The sequence below is a fragment of the Rhamphochromis sp. 'chilingali' genome (assembly GCF_963969265.1).
Source record: "Rhamphochromis sp. 'chilingali' genome assembly, chromosome: 12".
In the NCBI taxonomy this organism is placed as follows: Eukaryota; Metazoa; Chordata; class Actinopteri; order Cichliformes; family Cichlidae; genus Rhamphochromis; species Rhamphochromis sp. 'chilingali'.
In genome coordinates, this window is record NC_137939.1 from 26,551,024 (window position 1) to 26,572,739 (window position 21,716).

Below are 21,716 nucleotides of genomic sequence, written 5' to 3' on the forward strand. Positions count from 1 at the left end.
GGTCTCCCCTGCAGAAATGTTTTTTCCTTCGTCGGGAGCAGCGCTGGGCTGTTCAAATCACAGACAAACATTATCCCACAGTTGTTTATGTTTTTAAACCCATTTTGCACAGAGAGGCATTTTTTGAAAAATGTATTGACAGCAATGTTGAATATTATTACACATGAAAAAAAAAACTACACGTAAAATAATTACACCGTGATGCCTCTGCCTTTCTAAATGGAGGGACTAGGGATGGGTATCGAAAACCGGTTCTTGTTGAGAACCGGTTCCCACTGTTTCAATTCCTTGGAATCGTTTGCCACTTTTAAAAACGATTCCCTTATCGATTCCAGTCGCCCCGAATGACGTCATCACGTTGAGTAGCGTCTTTTACCCAGTAGGAAACACGGCGCCTGAGCGGCACAAACGCTCAAAAGTTTGGTTACACTTTATGAGAAAGGATGACAACAGGGCAACTTGCAATACTTGCAAAGTAGAGATTTCATCAAAGGGAGGAAACACTACGAATATGCAAAAGCATTTGCTCAAAAAACACGCGATTGCTTTCAACGAATGTCGTGTTTTTGATCCGTTCCGGACTAGCGAAGCTCAACCCAGCAGCAGCGGTAGCGTTTCCACGTCCTCTCCCGTTAATACTGTTTACAAAAATACAAAACAGCAACTCAGGTAAAAGCAGAGGAGGGGGGCTATGTGTTTACGTGCATAATGAGTGGTGTTGTAACAGCAGGATCATTCACACACACTGTTCTCCTGATTTGGAGGTTCTGGCAGTCTCGTGCAGACCTTTTTACATCCCGAGGGAGTTTACAGTAGTTATTGTGATAGCTGTTTATATACCGCCGGATGCTAACGTTAGCACGGCTCTCAGCCTCTTGCTCAACACCATAAACAAACAACAGCTTGCCCACCCCGATGGGGTTTTTATTGTCGCCGGCGACTTTAACAAAGCGTGCCTAAAGACTGTGCTTCCTAAATTTGTCCAGTTCGTGGACTTTGCTACGAGAGGAGAACACACTTTGGACCATGTCTATTCAAACATCAGGCATGCTTTCAGAGCGACACCCCTCCCCCACCTGGCTGGATCTGACCACCTCTGCATGTCCCTCACCCCCACCTACACCCCCCTGCTGAGAAAAACAAAGCCCCAGACAAAGACAATAAAAACCTGGCCTGAAGGAGCCCTTTCTCAACTGCAGGACTGCTTCTCAACAACTGTATGGGATTTATTCTCCAGCCACAACCTCCAGGAGTACACGGACACTGTACTCTCGTACATCAGGAACTGTGTTGACAATGTCACCGTCAACAAAAGGGTCAGGGTGTTTCCAAATCAAAAACCCTGGATGAATAGCGAAGTGCAATCCCTCCTAAAAAGCCGCAACACTGCCTTCAAGTCAGGGGACAGGGCTGCGTATAGGGCGGCCAGGGCAGACCTGAGTAGAGGCATCAGGAAAGCTAAGGCTGCCTATAGGAGGAGGATTGAAGATCACTTTGCTGACAACGACCCCAGAAAAATGTGGCAGGGGATCAATCACATTACCAACTACAGAAGCAATAACCAGGCAACATCTAGGACTGATGCCTCACTGGCTGAGGATCTAAACCGTTTCTTCGCCCGCTTTGAGACGACCAAGCCCTCAGCTGCCACACCACTTCCACCCGCCCCCAGCACTGGCACACTAACACTTAGGGAGCACCAAGTGAGGTGTGTTCTAAGGTCAGTGAATCCCAGGAAGGCGGCAGGTCCTGATGGAATACATGGAAAGGTTCTCAGAGCATGTGCTGACGAACTGACCGGAGTCTTCACTAAAATCTTCAACCTTTCCTTGTCATCAAACACCGTCCCGCCCTGCCTCAAAACCTCCACCATCATCCCCATCGCCAAGAAGACAGCTGTGGCCAGCCCAAATGACTACAGGCCTGTTGCACTTACGCCTGTAGTGATGAAGTGCTTTGAGAGACTGGTCTGTCAGCACATCAGGGCCGGTCTGCCTCCCACTCTGGACCCCCACCAATTTGCCTACAGGACAAATCGTTCCACCGAGGACGCCATCACCATAGCACTCCACACTGCGCTGAGTCACCTGGAGCACCGAGGAAGCTATGTGAGAATGCTCTTTCTGGACTTCAGCTCAGCATTCAATCATATCATCCCGGAGATCCTGGTCCAGAAACTGTCTCACCTGGGACTCTCCACCCCCATCTGCCTCTGGATCAAGGACTTCCTGACAAATAGACCACAGTCTGTCAGACTCGGCCCCCACCGGTCCAGCACCATCACACTCAGCACCGGGTCTCCACAAGGATGTGTTTTGAGTCCCCTCCTGTTTACGCTCTACACATCCGACTGCTCCCCTACCCATCTCTCAAACACCATCATAAAGTTCGCGGATGACACCACAGTGGTTGGACTCATCTCAAGGGGGGATGAGTCGGACTACAGAGATGAGGTCAACAGACTGACTGAGTGGTGTTCAGTTAACAACCTCCAACTGAACACCACGAAAACTAAAGAACTTATCTTGGACTTCAGGAAGGGCAGAGCAGACCCGGCCCCACTTTACATTCACGGGAGCTGTGTGGAGAGGGTACACTCCATGAGGTTTCTGGGCGTGCAGATATCTGATGACCTCTCCTGGACTGCAAATACTACAGCGGTGGTTAAAAAGGCCCAGCAGCGTCTCCACTTTCTGAGAGTGCTCAGGAGGAACAACCTGGAGGAGAGGCTGCTGGTGACATTTTACAGAGCCACCATAGAGAGCATCCTAACGTACGGCATAACAACATGGTATGCAGGGTGCTCAGCTGCAGACAGGAAAGTACTGCAGAGGGTCATCAACACAGCCCAGAAGATCACTGGCTGCTCTCTGCCCAGCCTGGAGGTCACTGCAAACTCTCGGTACCTCAGCAGAGCTGGCAATATCATCAAGGACCACTCTCACCCCAGCAACCAACTGTTTGAACTATTACCGTCAGGCCGACGGTACAGGTCACATAAAACCAGGACAAACAGATTCAGGGATAGCTTCTTTCCCAGAGCTATCACCGTAGTAAATAAGCACAAAAACAATTGAACCTATTCCATACCGTCACTGTCATTATATTATGCTGCTATTCATACTGTCATTATATTAATGCTGCTATCCTGTATATATTGTACATACTATTGTTTGAGTACTTACGATTGTTTTTTTTGTACTTTTTATATTTTACATTTATATTTATTGTTGAAACTTGCACCAAGGGAGTGGCACTCCAATTTCGTTGTACTCTGTACAATGACAATAAAGGCTATTCTATTCTATTCTATTCTATTCTATTCTATTCTATTCTATACTGCAGGTAACTAATCAATTAGCATTGCATATTATGTTAGCGCGATTTACCTTATTACAAAACCTGCTATTACTGTGCGTTGCATTTAGATAACCATGATGAGAGAGACAGAGTCTGGCTGGCTCAGATGCTGGCAGTTCTCGCTGCAGTCTACCGGTAGCGTCTCCTTTCAGGCCAGGATAGACGAATGTCACCGAGCAGTGTCTAAGTTTGTGGTCAAAGGCTTGCACCCATTTGCCACAGCAGATGCCCCCGATTTCACTTTGGTAAGTGAATGTGTTTAATTGTAGGCAGGACATTACTGGATATTCTTGTGTAATTGCTACAGAATAATTTATGTTAAACTTTGTTATTGCTACAGGAGAATATTTATTTTATTATTTTACATATACATTTTTTTTCCTGGGGACCCTGTGACACCCCATTGAAGAGCCGTAGGCTGTGGCTCTCTTAAGATCTCACTGTTGGGTTTGTAAGGCCATGTTACTCCTAAATTTCTATCTTGTTCAAAGAGAAGATATAAAACACAGTTCTAAGCTAATCGACTTTAGTGTTCTCCTTTAAAAAAAAAAAAAGAATCGATAAGGAATCGAATCGTTAAACAGAATCGAAAATGGAATCGGAATCGTTAAAATCTTATCAATACCCATCCCTAGGAGGGACAGTAACTGCGTGTGTATATGTAAGCGTGTAAAACCTGAAAATAGTCAGATTAACAGTATTTTGTCTCTATCTGCCATTCTGCAATTCATCTCATGTAAAAAATAATTTGCGCACAGCGTGACGTGAAAAAAAGGCACATCCCTTTGACATTGCGTGACGAACTCTGTATTCCTCGTCCACACGTAAATGCAAAAAAGGAGTTTAAAAAATCTCAGTTTTCGGTGATTTGAAACGCCGTTTACGTGTGGACGAAACAGCTGCGTTTTCAAAAATACCCATGTACGTGTGGACATAGTTAGTAGTTTATTTTATTACTACCTGTAATTTATTGCAGATTACTTGTATTTGCTTAATTGTTTACTAAATGTTTGAGGTGTGAAATAAACCGCAATGGAACAAAATATGGGTGTGTGTGGTTGGAGAATGTGTTTGTGTTTGTGCTCGTGCACGCGCGAGACAGGGGGCACGAACATTTTTCTTGTAAAACAAGGGGGGCCCAGCAAAAAAAGTTTGGGAACCACTGCCATAGCCTCTCACGCCTGGATGTTGGTCTCCTCTGCTTACCCACAGCTGGTAACATTTCTTTGCATGCTCTTCAGCCTCACCTGCCTGCCTCCCTACTCCTCTGTTTTGAAAACCTTTGAACAATTCTCCACTGGACTCACCCAGGTCTCTACCTCACGTCCTCCTCCTCCTGCATCACTTCACCTGCAGACAACCGGAACAGTATTCATTCAATCCTTGGAACCGCCCTGACCCCCTCTGTTTCAGTGGCCTAGACCACCAGCTCTCGATCCGCATTTTGTTTGTCAAGTTCGAGCACCTGAATCCAGTCGCCCTAGCCCAGAACCTCACTGTCCATGTGTATTGCATTTAGTTAATCTCGGTCTAGAATCTCATAGTTCATGTTAATCATTCATAATCATGTTCAGAGCTTTAGTTCATGTTTTCAAGATGCCTTTCTTGTGTTCACTTTGTAAACAAAGCACTCAGTTCATGCTACCAAGCCTCCATTCTGAATCTGCTCTTGGGTCCACTTATTGTTCCTGATGGCCACGCTGTGACAGTAAAGGCACAGTTTAAGTAGGGCTGGGTATCGTCACTGATTTCTAGAATCGATTCAATTCCGATTCACAAGGTCCCGAATCGATTCGATCCACGATTCGATTTAATTCGATTCGATTCGATTTAAATCTGGGAAATTTTGACAGTCAGAAATATTATAATTCAGATCAGTACATTTACATATTTTTGTATCAATAAAAAGGAAGCTGACACACGGAAGACTTTATCAAAGGTGTGAGCGTCACAGCAGATGCCTTTGTGTCAAAGTAGCTGAAGATAAAACACAGAAAAACATGAAGGTGATTTTCCTGGCCTGGGATTTTATAAAAATATTCTGCAGTACATCAAAAACGAAAGAAAACCATTAATCAACATATGAACATTATCTCAGAAGTTACATCGGTTTTATTAGAGACACAGCTGAGCGTTTTGCATTTTGAATAATTTTAAAAAGTTTAAATTTGTTCAGTAATGAACGGCAGAAATTAGGTTTTCTTTTCGGAAGAATGTAAAAGGGAAAAAAACAGCGGCTGACAGCGCTGTAAACAACAGTAGACTTGTGCGTAACAAGCAAGCGAATAATGAAGAAAATAGATTTTTAGACGGGGAAATTGTTGTTGAAGTACAGAGAGAGAGAGAGAGGGAGGGAGAGAGAGAGAGAGAGAGAGAGAGCTGTGCATCGCGGTGGAAGAAAAACAGTAAAAGTCAGAGTGAATTCATGACGATGTTTATGTGAAGCGTTTGGATTTTCTTTTGCTGCTGGTTCGGTCAATATTGTTTGGAGAGAGATCAAACTAACAGCTTTAGAATCGGCTCACAAAGCGCGGACCCGCCGACAGATCAGAATCAGCGAGCTGTCACCAGAGATTCTGGCATTTCGGGCAAAATAAATTTATATTTAAAAAATCGATTCAGGATTTTAATGAATCGATTTTACGTTATCCAAGCCAGAATCGATTTTAATCGATGAATCGATTATAAAAACCCACCGCTAAGTTTAAGCACTCCAAGTGAAAAACATGTCTTCAATCACTATATCTAGAATTAAAAATACCCTAATGCCATGACAAACAAGCAGGGCATGTGGTGACGAGTCATGTTCACATTTTTGATTAGTAATGAATCATGCTTGTAATTAGTAACAAATCATTCTTTTATGAGATATGGATACACTGTTTAGGCAAAGCATGTGGGCAAATACACACCTGTCCTGTCTAGCAGTGCGGAAGTATGTTTCTTTGTCTCATTGCCGTACCTATATCTGTCTCTCAGCTTGGCTCACGCTTGTTGATAAAATGAACTTTCAAAGCTAATCTTGCAGGCTGTGTTATGTGTGTGTTGTTTGTATATTGAGGAGTGGTGCAGTGTTTCTGAAAGCTTTTTTATTTGCACTGAGATCTCAGGATATCAACTAGAGAATAGAAGCGCAGTCTGGGCTGCCATCAGCCACATGCCAGAAACAGAAGCAGAGACACACTGCCTTCACTGTCTTATCTTTATTTCATTATTTAAAGCCCAAGGACTTCTAAGAAAATTACCAGTTCTAAACAAAGTTATATATTTTACTTGCACTCCAGACATGGCTCTTTTTAATCTCTACCTTGTGTGCATGTATTTTGCTCTTCTCACAGTTGTTTCGTGCGGCCTTTCAGGACACACAGAAGTGTGCTTCTACTTTATGGAAATGGGAAATGAATTTGGATTCTGACAGATGAGGAATTAGAAATGACAGTCATGCAAGTTTTTTGTTTTTATTTATTTTTTTGTTAGTTATTTTCTTCTGATTTGCATTGTTTTTACTGTAAACCAGATGTTGACCACAATGATAAATGGTGAGAGACTGTGTGTGCTTAATTACTGCGAGCTACATTGTATTCTTGACCCTTATCACAGAGCCAGAAGTGGTCAAAAGCTGAGAATGGAAGACAAAAAAACATTAAAAATCCCAGAGATCAACAAATTAATCTGTCGATAATGAATTGACTTTCTTATAGAATTTAAGAAAAAATATTATTAGAGATTGATTTAGTGTTTCTAATACGCCAATGTTACACAAATGTTAAACTTATTCATTTTGTCTTGTACCAAACTGAACTTTATACATAGTGCACTGGTGGCATGTGTCACTAGGTGTTGAGTTTAGTATTCTTTAATATTTGGATTCTGGGCTTTTTGTTTCTTAGTTTCTGGTTTTTGATTTATTTCTAGTGAAGTTTTTATTCCTTCCAGGGTTTCGAGCTCACTTTAGATTTGATTCATATCTAAAGTTTGACCTTTGTAAGAGCTAGTTATGCTTATGGTATTTGTTTCTTTGGTTTTTTTCTAATTATAACCTAGCAGGCATCCTTTACATGTACTTTTGGTCTGTTTGTTGGGTTTTGTAGCATTATTTTTCTTGATATTTGCTGATTGGAGTCCTCATGTGCTTATATTTGTACTTGTAACCTTGAGTTTTTTTTACTTTTTCCTAATTTTGACAGTTTGTTTGCAGTATTTATTTCTCTTTCTGTTTTATCCTTAGTCTTTCTCTGTTTATCATTATTCCCACATTGTTTTGAATCTAGAGTCTTTGCTATATTATAGGCTTTCTATTCTTAGGGTTTGGATTACTGGTTTGATTTTCATCCAAAGTCATTTTAAAGCCTTTTAAATATAGTTATTGTTAATATTTGTGGTATTAGTTGTTCTCTCTCTCTCTCTCTCTCTGTGTGTGTGTGTGTGTGTGTGTGTGTGTGTGTGTGTGTGTGTGTGTGTGTGTGTGTGTGTGTGTGTGTGTGTGAGTGCGTCTATGTGGTATGGATTGACATTTGACCTGCGCTGTACCTGGGCTCCGGGGACATTTCGACTTTTTGCTGTGTATTCATGTGTCCCCCTAAAACATGACTTGTAAATGCATTTTTAAGTGTCTAAATAATAATTTTTTCTACTTCTTATGAGGTCATTATTTATCTTTTGACCTGTATTTGCTTAAACTGTAGTGTAAATTCATTTATTAAACTATAATTAAAAGATTTTCTGATTTTCTTAAAAGTCCACCTATACCCCTCACCTGATTTTTGTGTATTCCAGTGTATTGCACAGCGACGTTTCGAGTTAGAGTGGATGTGTGTAGGTACTGCAATTTAATACACATTTTCAATACACACGGCCGGAAGTCATTGTGATTGGTAGGCTATATATATAGGCGGTACCTACAGGAAACGGCGCCACAACTTTCGCGCGCGTGCCCTTTAACAAGTGTATGTCGACGGCAATACGAAGACGGATTAAAAACACAAAGGTAAGCCTTTTTTAATGTAAAATGCACCATGACTTTAATACTATATGAAATTATAGGTGCACAGGCCTATATTAAACTGGTTTAATTTATGCTTTATGGACTGTTAGTGAGTCTTTGAAGAAGTAAAACGGCCCCAGCGTTTGTCATTGAGTAAATAAAATAGGGCTGACGACTAACCGCGTCAACGCGATAAAGCGGGCTAACCCGTGTTAGGATTTACTCGGTGTTAAAGCATTATTGTGGCTTAAACGTGTTAATGCCGACATCGCGACTAACGCGATTAACAATTAAACCAGCGCAGTCTGAGTCAAAATCCCTGATGTCGCTGTTAGCTAATTTCGGGCAGTTTGTCCAATGTCTGTCCATTCTGCTGACAGCCCTAAAATAAAAGCAAGGGTATAAGTGTATTTAGTCGTGTATTTATTTATATGCCTGAAGAAAAAACTTCTTACAGTTTTGATGCCTAAGCTTTCTCAGTACTTGTATCACTCTCTGCAGTCGCCATTACAGAAATGTCACATGTCGCCATTTTGAGTACTAGGCCTTTAACATTTTAAAAGAAGGCATAAATTAGCACTATGAATAAGTCAGCTGTGTTTATGCTGTAAACTACACTACTGCTAGTTCTGCTACTACTGATGATGATGACAATGATGACGATAATCGTAATACTTTATATGCTTTGGTAATACAGCCAATCAAAACGTACAGGAGAACATGCGAAGGAGACGCATTCCTCCACGGGAGGATGCAGTCTGTCATGTTTCTGCTGGAAGGGACAAACTGGGACTTGATATCCACTACATAAATGCCTTCAAAGGTAAGTTGGTCTTTAGTTTGGATTAGATTTGGAGTTTGTCACTTTGTCTTTTGTCACTCACTTGGTATGCCTCTGCAATTCAGGTCGGGGCATTTTCACGACTGTTCCATTCCAAAAAGGAGACTTTCTTTTGGAATACAGAGGTAAACTCATAACAAAAGAAGAATGTGAGCGGAGACACAGAGTTTATCATGACAGCCTGAAGGTGTTCATGTTTGAATTCAAGTTTGATGGAAAACTCTGGTGGTGCATATTATATCAGTGTAGTTTGATTAAGATTAAATTACACATTGCTTTTGATTTATGAAAAAAAAGCTTCCTAACTAGTTAAGCTAATACTTTTTTGCCTAACCCCACAGTGTGGATGCATCTCAAGAAGATGGGTCATTAGGCAGACTTGTCAACGACAACCACATCAGTCCAAGTGCTAAGATGAAAATATTAAATATCAATGGAAAGCCCCATCTATGCTTATTTGCAAGCAGAGACATAAGTCCAGGTGAAGAAATAGACTATAATTATGGTGACTCGGATTGGCTCTGGAGATGCAAGGTATTTCTACAATTGTACTTTTTGGAACTGATAAATTGCATACCCTAAGCCATTTTTACATTTGTACCTACTCAAATTGGCTTAACGTGACTTAGGGCATCTAGTTTTTCACTGAAATTGAGTATCACCTACTGTGCCTGGGGTAACTATAGCAATGCAGCCGAGCATCCAGTGATATAAATGCCACAGCAAGCATGGACGTCAAGGTGACAAAATGCCTGCTGCTCAGTCTATACTTTAGTGTTCAATTCAGGGATCACGCTGTTAATTTTGGTCGCTATTTCAAACATTTCAGAGTTTCAAAAATGATGGCTTGGATTTTCACGAAGGAGGCGCACTCATAACTTATCGAGTGACACCATTGACCAGCCACCTGGTGGCATTCAGTCTATGTCAAATTTTCTGATCACTTTGGATCACTTGGAACCTTGGTGCAGTAGTTACTGAAAAACTACATGGTACTATAACCTACTGGAAAAACAGGGGTAGGTACTAATGGAAAACAGGCAATTGTGATGGCTGCCACATCAAAGCCCTCTAAAAGCACTAAAAAAATATCAGCAGGTATGCAGAAATAAAAAATGGCTTTCGGTTTCTAAATTTTAACAGTGATTGATGTTTAATGTGATTCTACACAGCAAAATCTCCAGTGTTAAATTAACACTGGAGAGTGTCTATAAGGGTCCACACCTCTGAGTGTTAAATACAACACTGAGTGTTAAATTAACACTTTTGACAGTGTTATATGTTTAAAAGTAACCTAGTCAGTTTTGAAGATTAACAATGGCTAACACTGAGCAGTGCTGATTTTCTAACACTGGAAAATAACTCAAAATGTTAGAAATATTCCAGTGTTAGAAAATCAGCACTGCTCAGTGTTAGTCTTTGTTAATCTTCAAAACTGACTAGGTTACTTTTAAACATTATAACACTGTCAAAAGTGTTAATTCAACACTCAACAGTGTTGTGTGGACCCATATAGACACTCTCTAGTGTTTAACACTGGAGATTTTGCTGTGTAGCCTCTTTAGTTAGATTCATTTTAAATTTTGTCCCTCGAAGATAAATGGGCCCTAGTGACAGTTCGTTGCTGCTACAGGTGATTGTTTTACTCCTTTAGCAATGGCTTAAAAAATAAAGAAATCACACTGACTATTTGTCTCTTAATCATAGGGCCTTAAATTCTCTATACATGACAGTGAATATTTTAAAGACAATAGCTTGAAACTTATCTTTCTCATACAGTTTATTTAATGTTTCAAAAGCCTCTTCAAAAATGCACTGTATATTCATTTTCTATCTGTTACACACGAAGACGGAGACCAGCCAGATTCAGAAGACTGTGAGCTGCCTAAAGCCGCAACCAAACAGCTTTCCAAACAATGATCTGGACCTGAAACATCCAGAGCCTGAAAGGGTAAATATAATCCAGTGTACCACTTAATGAACTAATAATTTAATCTATCATCATTCTTTATGGATGCTGTGTGTGTGTTTGGCAGTCACCTGGGTGTGATGTGATTTACATGGACCGTGGCTTGTAGGTCCTTTTCATTGTTTCAAAGTGCAAGTCTGGATAACGTGTGTGTGTGTGTGTGTGTGTGTTAACCACCCAAATGTGACTTAGGAGGACCACACTGTTATTGGGGGACTCCGTCAAAGTTTGCTTCATGGTGACATCACTCTGGTTTTAGGAGGGGTCTTCTCGTATGTCTTGACAGTTTGACCTACAGCATGCAGAACTGACTGCATGTGCTTTGTTTCTATGTCGAAATTTTTTGAAACTCAGGCTTGAACATTAAGAAAGATAGTACTATACAACTTCTTAACTTGTTTTAGGCACTTTTTACTGCTGGTAGTGCATGGGCTCTCTCTGGCTGTGTACTCTGGCTTCTTCCCACAGTCCAAAGATGTAGCTTATGGGGTTAGGTTAACTGGTGATTCAAAACTGCCCTTTGGTGTGAATGCAAATGCTTGTCCTTCCATGTTAGACTGGTGATCTGTCCAGGTTGTACTGCCCTATGGTAGCTGGTATAGGCCCCAAAACTGCTACCCCACAATCCTGATAAGGATAAGTGGAAGAGGATGGATGATTGCAAAGGAATCAGTTGTTAACTATTGTAGCCAGTATTTTTTTCAGAAGAAAACATTTCTTGAGTGGAAAGCCCCGCCCCCCACACACACACACACACACACACACACACATGCAAATTAAAAACAGAAGCACAGGCCTGCCCAGTACAGTTGCAAGAAGAGCACTTGGTCTAATCTTTGTGCCATCTTTTCTTTGTTGCAGGATCTTGATGAAGAAATGCCTCAGCAAGGCTCAGAAGCCATGCATTCTTCTTCAGTGCAAGATTTTGAAGAGGTAACATTGACCTAGGACAGATTTTAATGAATGTTTCTCATGCACGATGTGTACCTTACGCTATTTGCCGATAGTGAAATGGTCTATTCATCCTCTTGAGTGATGCATTTTTAGTAACTGTCAGATTACTGTTCTTTTGTCTTCATTCTCTATCTGTTACACACGAAGACTGAGACCAGCCAGATTCAGAAGACTGTGAGCTGCCTAAAGCCGCAACCAAACAGCTTTCCAAACAATGATCTGGACCTGAAACATCCAGAGCCTGAAAGGGTAAATATAATCCAGTGTACCACTTAATGAACTAATAATTTAATCTATCATCATTCCTTATGGATGCTGTGTGTGTGTGTGTTTGGCAGTCACCTGGGTGTGATGTGATTTACATGGACGAAGTTTATTAGTTGATATCTGCAACTGAATTGAAAACACACCTTTCCAACTGTCCAAAACAAATAAATGTTGCAATATTTTGCTAACAGTGTCACAATCATCGTCTGGTGTGCACAACAATATCATCTTTGGACAAGTGCATTCAGTGTGTGGGACCGGTTTCCTCCCTCAAGTGGCTTGGCTATAAGTGCAAAGGTGAGACATTTAGTGAATAGGTACAGTGTATAGTAAAAAGCATTAATAGAGTTCAACAAGTTAAGACTAGCTGAAATGAACACTGCTCCCTTTTTAATTAATGGGTGGTCACGTCTAATTAAAGAAATGCAGTATTACCTCATTGGTGCAGGACCTTGTAAAAATGGTATACTTGGGATTGTCCTCAATTCCCCATTCCATAACATAAACTGCTCAAAATAATAAAGGGAACACTTAAACAATGCGATGTTACTCCAAGTCAGTCACACTTCTGTGAAATCAAACTGTTCACTTAGGAAGTAACACTGACAACCAGTTTCACATGCTGTTTTGCAAATAGAGTAGACAACAAGTGGAAATTATAGTCAATTCACCATAATAAAGGACTGGTTCTGCAGGTGGTGACCACAGACCACTTCTCAGCACCTATGCTTTCTGGCTGATGTTATGGTCACTTTTGAATGCTGGCGGTGATTTCATTTTAGTGGTAGCATGAGACAGTCTACAACCCACACAAGGGGCTCAGGTAGTGCAGCTCATCTAGCGTAGCACATCAATGTGAGCTGTGGCAAGAAGGTTTGCTGTGTCTGTTAGTGTAGTGTCCAGAGCATGGAGGTGCTACCTGCATGTGGAGTAGGCCATAGGAGGGCAACAACCCAGCAGCAGGACCGCTACCTCCACCTTTGTGCAAGGAGGAACAAGAGGAGCCCTGCAAAATGACCTCAAACAGGCCACAAATGTGCATCTGTCTGCTCAAATGGTCAGAAACTGACTTCATGAGGGTGGCTTGAGGGTCCAGCATCCACAGGTGGGGATTGAGCTTGCAGTCCAACACCATGCAGGATGTTTGGCATTTGCCAGAAAACACAAAGTTTGGCAACTTCAGCACGGGCACCCTATGCTCCTCACAGCTGAAAGGAGGTTCAAACTGAGCACGTGACAGTCTGGAGATGCCGTGGGGAACGTTCTGCTGCCTGCAACATCCTCCAGCATGATCATATTGGCAGTGGGTCAGTAATGGTGAGGGGTGGCATTTCTGTGCCTGCCAGAGAGCCTGACTGTCATTGGGTAACAAGATGAGGTCCTCGGACCCTTTGTGAGACCACATGCTGGTGCATTTGGCCCTGGGGTCCACCTAATGCGAGACGACACTGGGCCTCATGTGGCTGGAGTATGTCAGCAGTTCCTCCATGACAAAGGCATTGATGCTATGGACTGGCCCGCCTGTTCCCCAGACCTGAATCCAATTGAGCACATCTGGGACATCATGTCTCACTCCATCCACCACAAACTGTCCAGGGGTTGACAGATGCTTTAGTCCAGGTCTTGGAGGAGATCCTTCAGGAGACCATCCGCCACCTCATCCCGAGCATGCCCAGGCATTGTAGGGAAGTCGTACAGGCATCTGGAGGCCACACACATTCAACTACACACTTTCATGCCACTCAACTACCTAAAGAACAAAGTATTTAATAAGAATAATTCCTTCATTCACATCTGGGATGTCCTTTTTTTTGGGGGGGGGGGGGGGGGGGGAGGGGGATTAGCAGTGTATGTGTAGTCATTAAAATATCCTTAATGTGAACAGTTTTTGTTTTTGTTTTTTTTTCAGCATTTGACATTACTGCAATGCTTTGACAAAAAACTACTTCACTTAAATAGAACTGCAAAGCTAAACTAGAAAAATTTGCATTTCCTGCGAAAATGCAGTGTGGATGCCTTAACGGCTGAAGATATCTGCTGAAAAAAGCTGAAAAAGTTGAAACAAAAAAAAAAAAAAATGCCCTGAGCAGGATTCGAACCTGGCCCTCCTGGTCAAAGGGCAGCTATTTAGCTCACTGAGCCAAACACTTTCTCACAAAGAAAAGGTGGAGAGATTGACAATTGTGCTAGCAGAATTTGGGCAAAAAAAAGGGGGGTGAAAATTCTGCTGAAAAGAGTTCAATCAGCAGAATTTCTGCTGAAAAGAGGTGACTGAGCAGAATTCTGCTGAAAAGAGGTTTTTGCTGAAAAAGAGCTGAAAAAGTTTGGATTTGTGCTGAAAAGGGGTTAAAAAAACTGAAAATTTTGCTGAAAAGGGGTGAAAAAAATGAAATTTGTGTTGAAAAGAGTTTAAAAAAAGTTTAACTGTTAAGTGAAAGAAATGTTGCCATAAGCTGGATTTGAACCCAGGCCTCCCAGTCTGAGAACGGATGCTTATCTCACTGAGGTAAAACACAGCTCAGCCCATCATGCAAAATCAGTGACCACATTGATAATGTGTTCCATTCATTTCAATGGTCAAAAGTCATAACACACATCAGCAGAAATAGCAGAATTTTTTAAAGTTTAAACATAGCATTTCTGCTAAAACTTAGTATTTATGCTAAATAATATTTTTTTCCTGCCAAATCATAGCATTTGTGCTGGAACACAGAAAGTTCCACCAAATCATACAATTTGTACTAAAACATTATTTATGATTTAGCAGAAACATTGGGACTTGGTAGAAATACTATGATTTACATAAAATACTTTGACTTAGCAGAAGTACTACAATCTAGGAAAAAAGTACTAAAGCATAGCAGAAATTCTATCATTGAGCAGAATTACTAGGATTTAGAAGAAATACTAAGATTTGGCACAAACACTGATGTGGCTCAAGAACCTTTATTATGCAGTTATACTATGATTTGGAAGAAATACTATACTTTGGCACAAATACTATGATTTGGAAGAAATACTATGTTTTAGCACAAATACTATGATTTGGCTCAAATACTATAACTATCCTCGGTCAGAAGGAGAGGCTGACATCCAGGGATTAGATTACCACGAGGTGGAGTTTATTGCGGTCAGATGGATGGTACAGGGAGGTATGGCATACAGTAGGAGGATGTGGAGAGGTGATATGGTGTGGTTTCTATGATTAAGAACAGGGTATGCATTACAACATGCATACAGATTAAAGATTAAGAAAACTGGTAACAAATTCCTCCACTACAAATCAGTCTGATGCCACTTTTTACAGGGTTCCCGTTTACTAAGGCACTACCCAAAAGGCGCCACAAGAGGGCACTCCAACACAAGAGATGACCTATTTACACTGATGCACTTAGTAAACAGCCCCTACTTAGCCACTACATAATACAGTGATATTACAGTATACAAATTCACACAAATACTATGATTTGGCAGAAATACTATGACTGAGTAGTAATACTATAACATAACAGATTTCCTAAAAACTATTAAATTGCAGTAATTCTATGACTTGGCAGAGATACTACGTTTTAGCACAAATACTATAACAACGCAGAAATACTATGACTTAGTAGTAATACTATAACATAACAGTTCAATGTTCTTGCACAAATACCACAATATGGCAGAAATACTATGTTTTAGCACAAATACTGTGATTTGGTATAAATACTATGATTTGGCACACATACTATATTCCGCAGATACACTATAACATAACAGATATTCTACAACTTAGTAGTAATACTATAACATAACAGAATTATTATTTGGGCACAAATACCACGATTTGGCAAAAATACTATGATTGGGTACAAATACTATGATTTGGCAATAATACTGCATTTTAACACAACTACTGAGATTTAATTGAAATACTATGATTTAGAAGAAATACTATTACTCCATACAAATACGATACTTTGGGACAAATACTATGTTTTGGTTCCAATACTATGATGTGCAACAAATACTATGATTTGGCACAAGTACTATGATTTAGTACAAATACTATGATTTGGCAGAAATACTATGACTTAGTAGTAATACTATAACATAACAGATTTCCTAAAAAAAAACTATGAAATTGCATTAATTCTATGACTTGGCAGAGATACTACGTTTTAGCACAAATACTATAACAACGCAGAAATACTATGACTTAGTAGTAATACTATAACATAACAGTTCAATGTTCTTGCACAAATACCACAATATGGCAGAAATACTATGTTTTAGCAAAAATACTATGATTTGGTGTAAATACTACGATTTGGCACACATACTATATTCCGCAGATACACTATAACATAACAGATATTCTACGACTTAGTAGTAATACTATAACATAACAGAATTATTAATTGGGCACAAATACCACGATTTGGCAAAAATACTATGATTGGGTACAAATACTATGATTTGGCAATAATACTGCATTTTAACACAACTACTGAGATTTGATTGAAATACTATGATTTAGAAGAAATACTATTACTCAATACAAATACGATGCTTTGGGACAAATACTATGTTTTGGTTCCAATACTATGATGTTCAACAAATACTATGATTTGGCACAAGTACTATGATTTAGTACAAATACTATGATTTGGCAGAAATACTATGCCTTGGTAGTAATACTATAACATAAGAGATATACTATGGTTTTGCAGACATACTATGGTTTTGCACAAATACCATGATTTGGCACAAATGCTATGATTTAGCAGAAATACTATGATTGGGTACAAATACTATGATTTGGCAATAATACTGCGTTTTAACAACAACTACTGAGATTTGATTGAAATACTATGATTTAGAAGAAATACTATGACTCCATACAAATACGATGCTTTGGCACAAATACTATGATTTGGCAGAAATACTATGATTTAGCAGAAGTACTAAGATGTAGTAGAAGTACTTTGCTTTAGCAGAAATACTATGATTGAGGAGTAATACCTAAACATAGGAGAAATATTGATACACAGACACACATACACAGACAGTAAAGGGAACAGGAGCTGTTGAGAGTCTGGGCTTGGTATATGTAGGTCAGTTAAATTAGCTGCACCTGCTGTAGTCAGCCCTTACACACGCAGGCACAGAGAGAGGTGTGAGTTTTCTTCAGTGTATTTCTGACATTCAGGATTCCCCTCGAACAAATGGCCATAATTTCCTAACCGTAGAGGCTAGAACGGTCATTCAGGCATCGTTTTATTCAGAAGAGATGGGGGAATCTTCAGGTCTTCATAATTCAGAGATAAAACATAAATTATTAAAGATATATGACTTGTAATACACTGTAACTGAGTAGAGGCGAAGCAAAAACTGCCTTGACTTGCGCTCAAACAACCTTTGGTAACTCTAAATCTATATGGAGCATCAAAATCATTCTTTCACCGTAAGAAACAGCAGGCTTTGGTGAACAGTCATGGAAATTTTCAGGGCTCTGTGGAAATCCATCAAAAAGATATGACGAGAGAAAAAAGTGGTTCATTTCCAGAGATTGAAATCTGATGAAATCTGAGCGAGGGACAAATTTCCTACCCTCAAACAAGTCCAACTCATTTCAGAACGGTAATAGGTGAGAAAGAAATTCTTGAATTGTGAGCGTCAGGAGTGTCTGAACATATACGGGGACAAGCCTCATGTCTTAACTTCGCTTCGTTAAGGAGATATGACAATTTGAAAATGCCTCTCATTAGAGAAATCCAGCGGTGATTTTGAACAAACTCTCCATTGAGTTTATATGGAGAGTTTTCTGACTTTGTGTTACTCTGAGGAGATTTGCAAAATATCTATGAGTCCCACAACAATGATAGTGACATTTTCTGAAAGCCAGCAAAAATACCTACGTTTTGGTGTATAATTTGTGGGGCTTGAGTGGAAATTGAGCGAGTAGCAAGAAGTTGTTTGGACATGAAGAGAAAATTCAAACAGTTTCACTGTCCCCTCTGAGTTAATTGCATAGCAACCATAGCAACGCATGTATTTTCTGAAAAATCACAATTTTGCAACTGAAAACTCAAAGAGGGATAAGATTAAAACGGTAGAAGATCTGAAAAAGCTGAATCATACAGGAATAGCCAAATCATTTGAGAACATTTTAAAGTTTGAATGAAGTTTCTAGGTGAAAGTATGAGGCAGTAGTTAAGTTTCAAAGACAAGAAAGTTTTAGCAGAATTGTGGAAGTTTCCCATTCATTTCAATGGGACAAATTAAAGGAAAAAAGTGTAATATTTTAAAAAGTATAATAGTAATAAACACCAAAAGTCATAGCCGGCATTAGCAGAAAGAGCAGAACAGTTTAGAGTTTGAACGGTGAAAATAGCACAAAAATTGTGGAAGTAGATCCACGGCAAAAAGTGTACGGAAACACCCGGAATAATAATAAAGAAGAAAGAGAAACAGGATCTCAATAGTGTGGATGCCTATTAAGGCATCCACACAATTAAGTCTATCAAAATGTGTTTCAGTTTGTTTAGGGGTCTGGCACAAATCTTGCCTTGCAAAATTGGCAAATCAGAAATGCCACCAGTCAACACAGGTGTGTATCCCATTCATATTTGGCTTGACTTTTTTTCAGTTTATTTTTTACCTGTCTAAAGTATTGATCAATTAAAAAAACTTTTGTTCTTACATTCCAGAAAGAAGAAATTTCTGAATATTCAGGGGAGGATGGATTGCCACATTCAGTTCTGGATCAAATATCAAGCGATGATGATGGCAACCACAGCATATCAGAAGAAGAATATGTGCCAGATTCAGAGTCATATGATGAAGATTCAGATGAAGACATCTCATTATTGCCAAGCACATCAAAAGGTCTGCTATGCCAAGATGACATCTCCAAAGCGCATGAACAATCAGATTCAACGAATTTAATCCACAACTTGACAAAGGACAAGCCACAAGATAAAAGTGAGCTTTGCGAAACTGAATCAGAAAAAATGACTTTAAGTAAAAGAAATTACTGCTATTTTTGTGGCAAACCACAAGCTAAAATTTCCCGCCACCTGAAAACGCACAAAACGGCTCCTGATGTTGTGCATGCATTTTCCCTGCCTAGAGACTCAAACGAGCGTAAAAGTCTGTTAGAGAAATTGAGAAATAAGGGAAATTTTAAGCATAATGCTGCAGTTTTGCATGGTGGAGTGGGACCACTGAAAGTGAAGAGAAGACCCAAGATTAAAGCAGTAGAGGGAAAGTTTGCTCATTGCTTTTATTGTCAAGGGATGTATGTTCGCAAGGATCTTTGGAGACATGTCCGCAGATGTCCTAACAAACCAAAAGATGACACGGATAAAGAACCTGGAAGAACCAAAGTACTCGGCCTGGCTTTAACTCTGGAGTCTCAGTGTTATCCGCAGGTGTCAAGTGGAGTCTGGAAGGTTCTTGCTGTTATGAAACAAGATGAGATTGCCTCAGCTGTGCGAAATGACTTTACTGTTATTCAGTTTGCCCAGTCCCTCTACAATAAACATGGACAAGACCCTACAAAGTATGATTATATACGACAGAAGCTTCGTGAAGCGGGACGTTTGTTGTTGTGTCTGCGCACAGAATTCTCAGTGCATAACATGGAAGAAGCTATTAAGCCTGCTAATTTCCAGAGAGTTGTGCAAGCAGTAAAGAAAGTTTCAGGTTTTGATGAAGAGACACTGTCATACAAAACTCCAAGCCTTGCGCTGAAACTGGGACATACACTGCATAAAATGTCTGACATTATCCATTGTCGTGCCCTCATGACAGAGGATGAAGCCCTAATCAAGTCCACTGATGCGTTCAAGAAGTTGTATGTCTCCAAATGGTCTGAGATGGTGTCTCACCGTGCCTTGAACACATTGAGTGAGGCAAAGTTTAACAAGCCATCAACATTGCCCTTTACAGAAGATGTTCGGATTCTCCATCACTACCTTCAAAAATCTGCAGAAAGTGCCTTTTGCAGCTTGGAGAACGAAGCCACAGCTCAGAATTATGCCCAACTTGCACAAGTTACACTCTCACAAATCATTGTGTTCAACCGAAGACGTTCTGGAGAGGTTTCAAAGATGCGCCTCAAAAGTTTTCTTGAAAGAGACAAAACAGCACTCCACACAGATGTTGCCATGGGGCTCTCAGAAATGGAACAGAGACTCTGTAACTATTTCTGTAGAATAGAAATAATGGGAAAAAGGGACAGAAATGTTCCAGTTCTGCTAACACCAAGCATGCTGGATGCTCTGTCACTACTGGTTAGTAGGAGGCCTGACTGTGGTATTTGTGCCACTAATATCTACCTCTTTGCAAGACCCCGATCAATGAGTCATTACAGAGGAATGGACTCCTTGCGTGTTCATGCACACCAGTGTGGAGCAAAGCAGCCTGAGTATCTAAGATCGACACAGCTCAGAAAACATGTTGCCACACTCTCACAAGTCCTTAATTTGAAAAACAACGAACTTGATCAGGTTGCAGATTTCCTGGGTCATGATATCCGCGTTCACCGCGAATTCTACAGATTACCAGTTCCCACAACACAGCTGGCCAAGATTTCCAAACTGCTTTTAACACTGGAAAAAGGACAACTTTCCCAGATCCAGGGGAAATCACTGGATGAGATCAAAATAGAAGGTTTGTATTGAAAGGAGCAAATATTAGGGCAGTAGTTGAATATTATGCTTTATCAACAGAATTAAAACCTAAAAGCACAGACCATTCTGTTAAATGTCCATGATTTAAGGTTCTTGAAGTCTATTGTTTCATCACTTTGCAACATTTGGCAAACTGCAGAGTGGTGGCCTTAAATAGTAAAACTATGTACTATAATTTCCAGTATTTGTTCTGTATTTTGTCATATCTCGTTGTTAATGTGAGGTTTTTGGGGGGTTTGTGTTTGGTTTTTTGGGGGGTTTTTCCCACAATTTCTCAGATGAAATTGCATTAAGTGATGCTGAAACAAAGGACAGTGAGAGTGAATCAGATGATGATGACACAGCACTCACAATGTTGGCGTGTGGCACCAGTGAGCCTGTACATGCAGTAGCTGATTCCACAAACACAGCGCAGCTCCAAGACACTGTAGATTGTGGTAAGTTACCACTAGCTTGGTTTCTGTGGATAAAATGTTTGTTACAAATATTAAAACTTAATCAAATTGTGTAATCAGCAGATGAAGGACCACTCACAATGCCTGCAGCAAGTGAGACTGCTGCTCCCTCTGAAGGTAAGGGGTGCAGTTGGTTCTCTAAGCTTATTATTGTTTCATCACTTTGCAACATATGGCAAACTGCAGAGTGGTGGCAAAAAGTCAC

The 21,716-nt window shown here is 40.2% G+C and overlaps 1 protein-coding gene across 1 annotated transcript; it reads left to right on the plus strand.

The window, feature by feature from the left end:
* The first annotated feature begins 7,828 nt into the window (after positions 1-7,828).
* On the plus strand, positions 7,829-21,628 carry LOC308406996 (uncharacterized protein). Its single transcript, XM_080898354.1, has 10 exons — positions 7,829-9,167; positions 9,251-9,413; positions 9,527-9,719; positions 11,035-11,136; positions 12,016-12,087; positions 12,256-12,357; positions 12,567-12,672; positions 19,071-21,036; positions 21,335-21,493; positions 21,572-21,628. Exons 1-8 carry the CDS (start codon positions 9,065-9,067, stop codon positions 19,085-19,087), a joined length of 858 nt encoding a protein of 285 aa, XP_080754480.1. The 5' UTR covers positions 7,829-9,064; the 3' UTR covers positions 19,088-21,036; positions 21,335-21,493; positions 21,572-21,628.
* Positions 21,629-21,716: the final 88 nt, after the last annotated feature.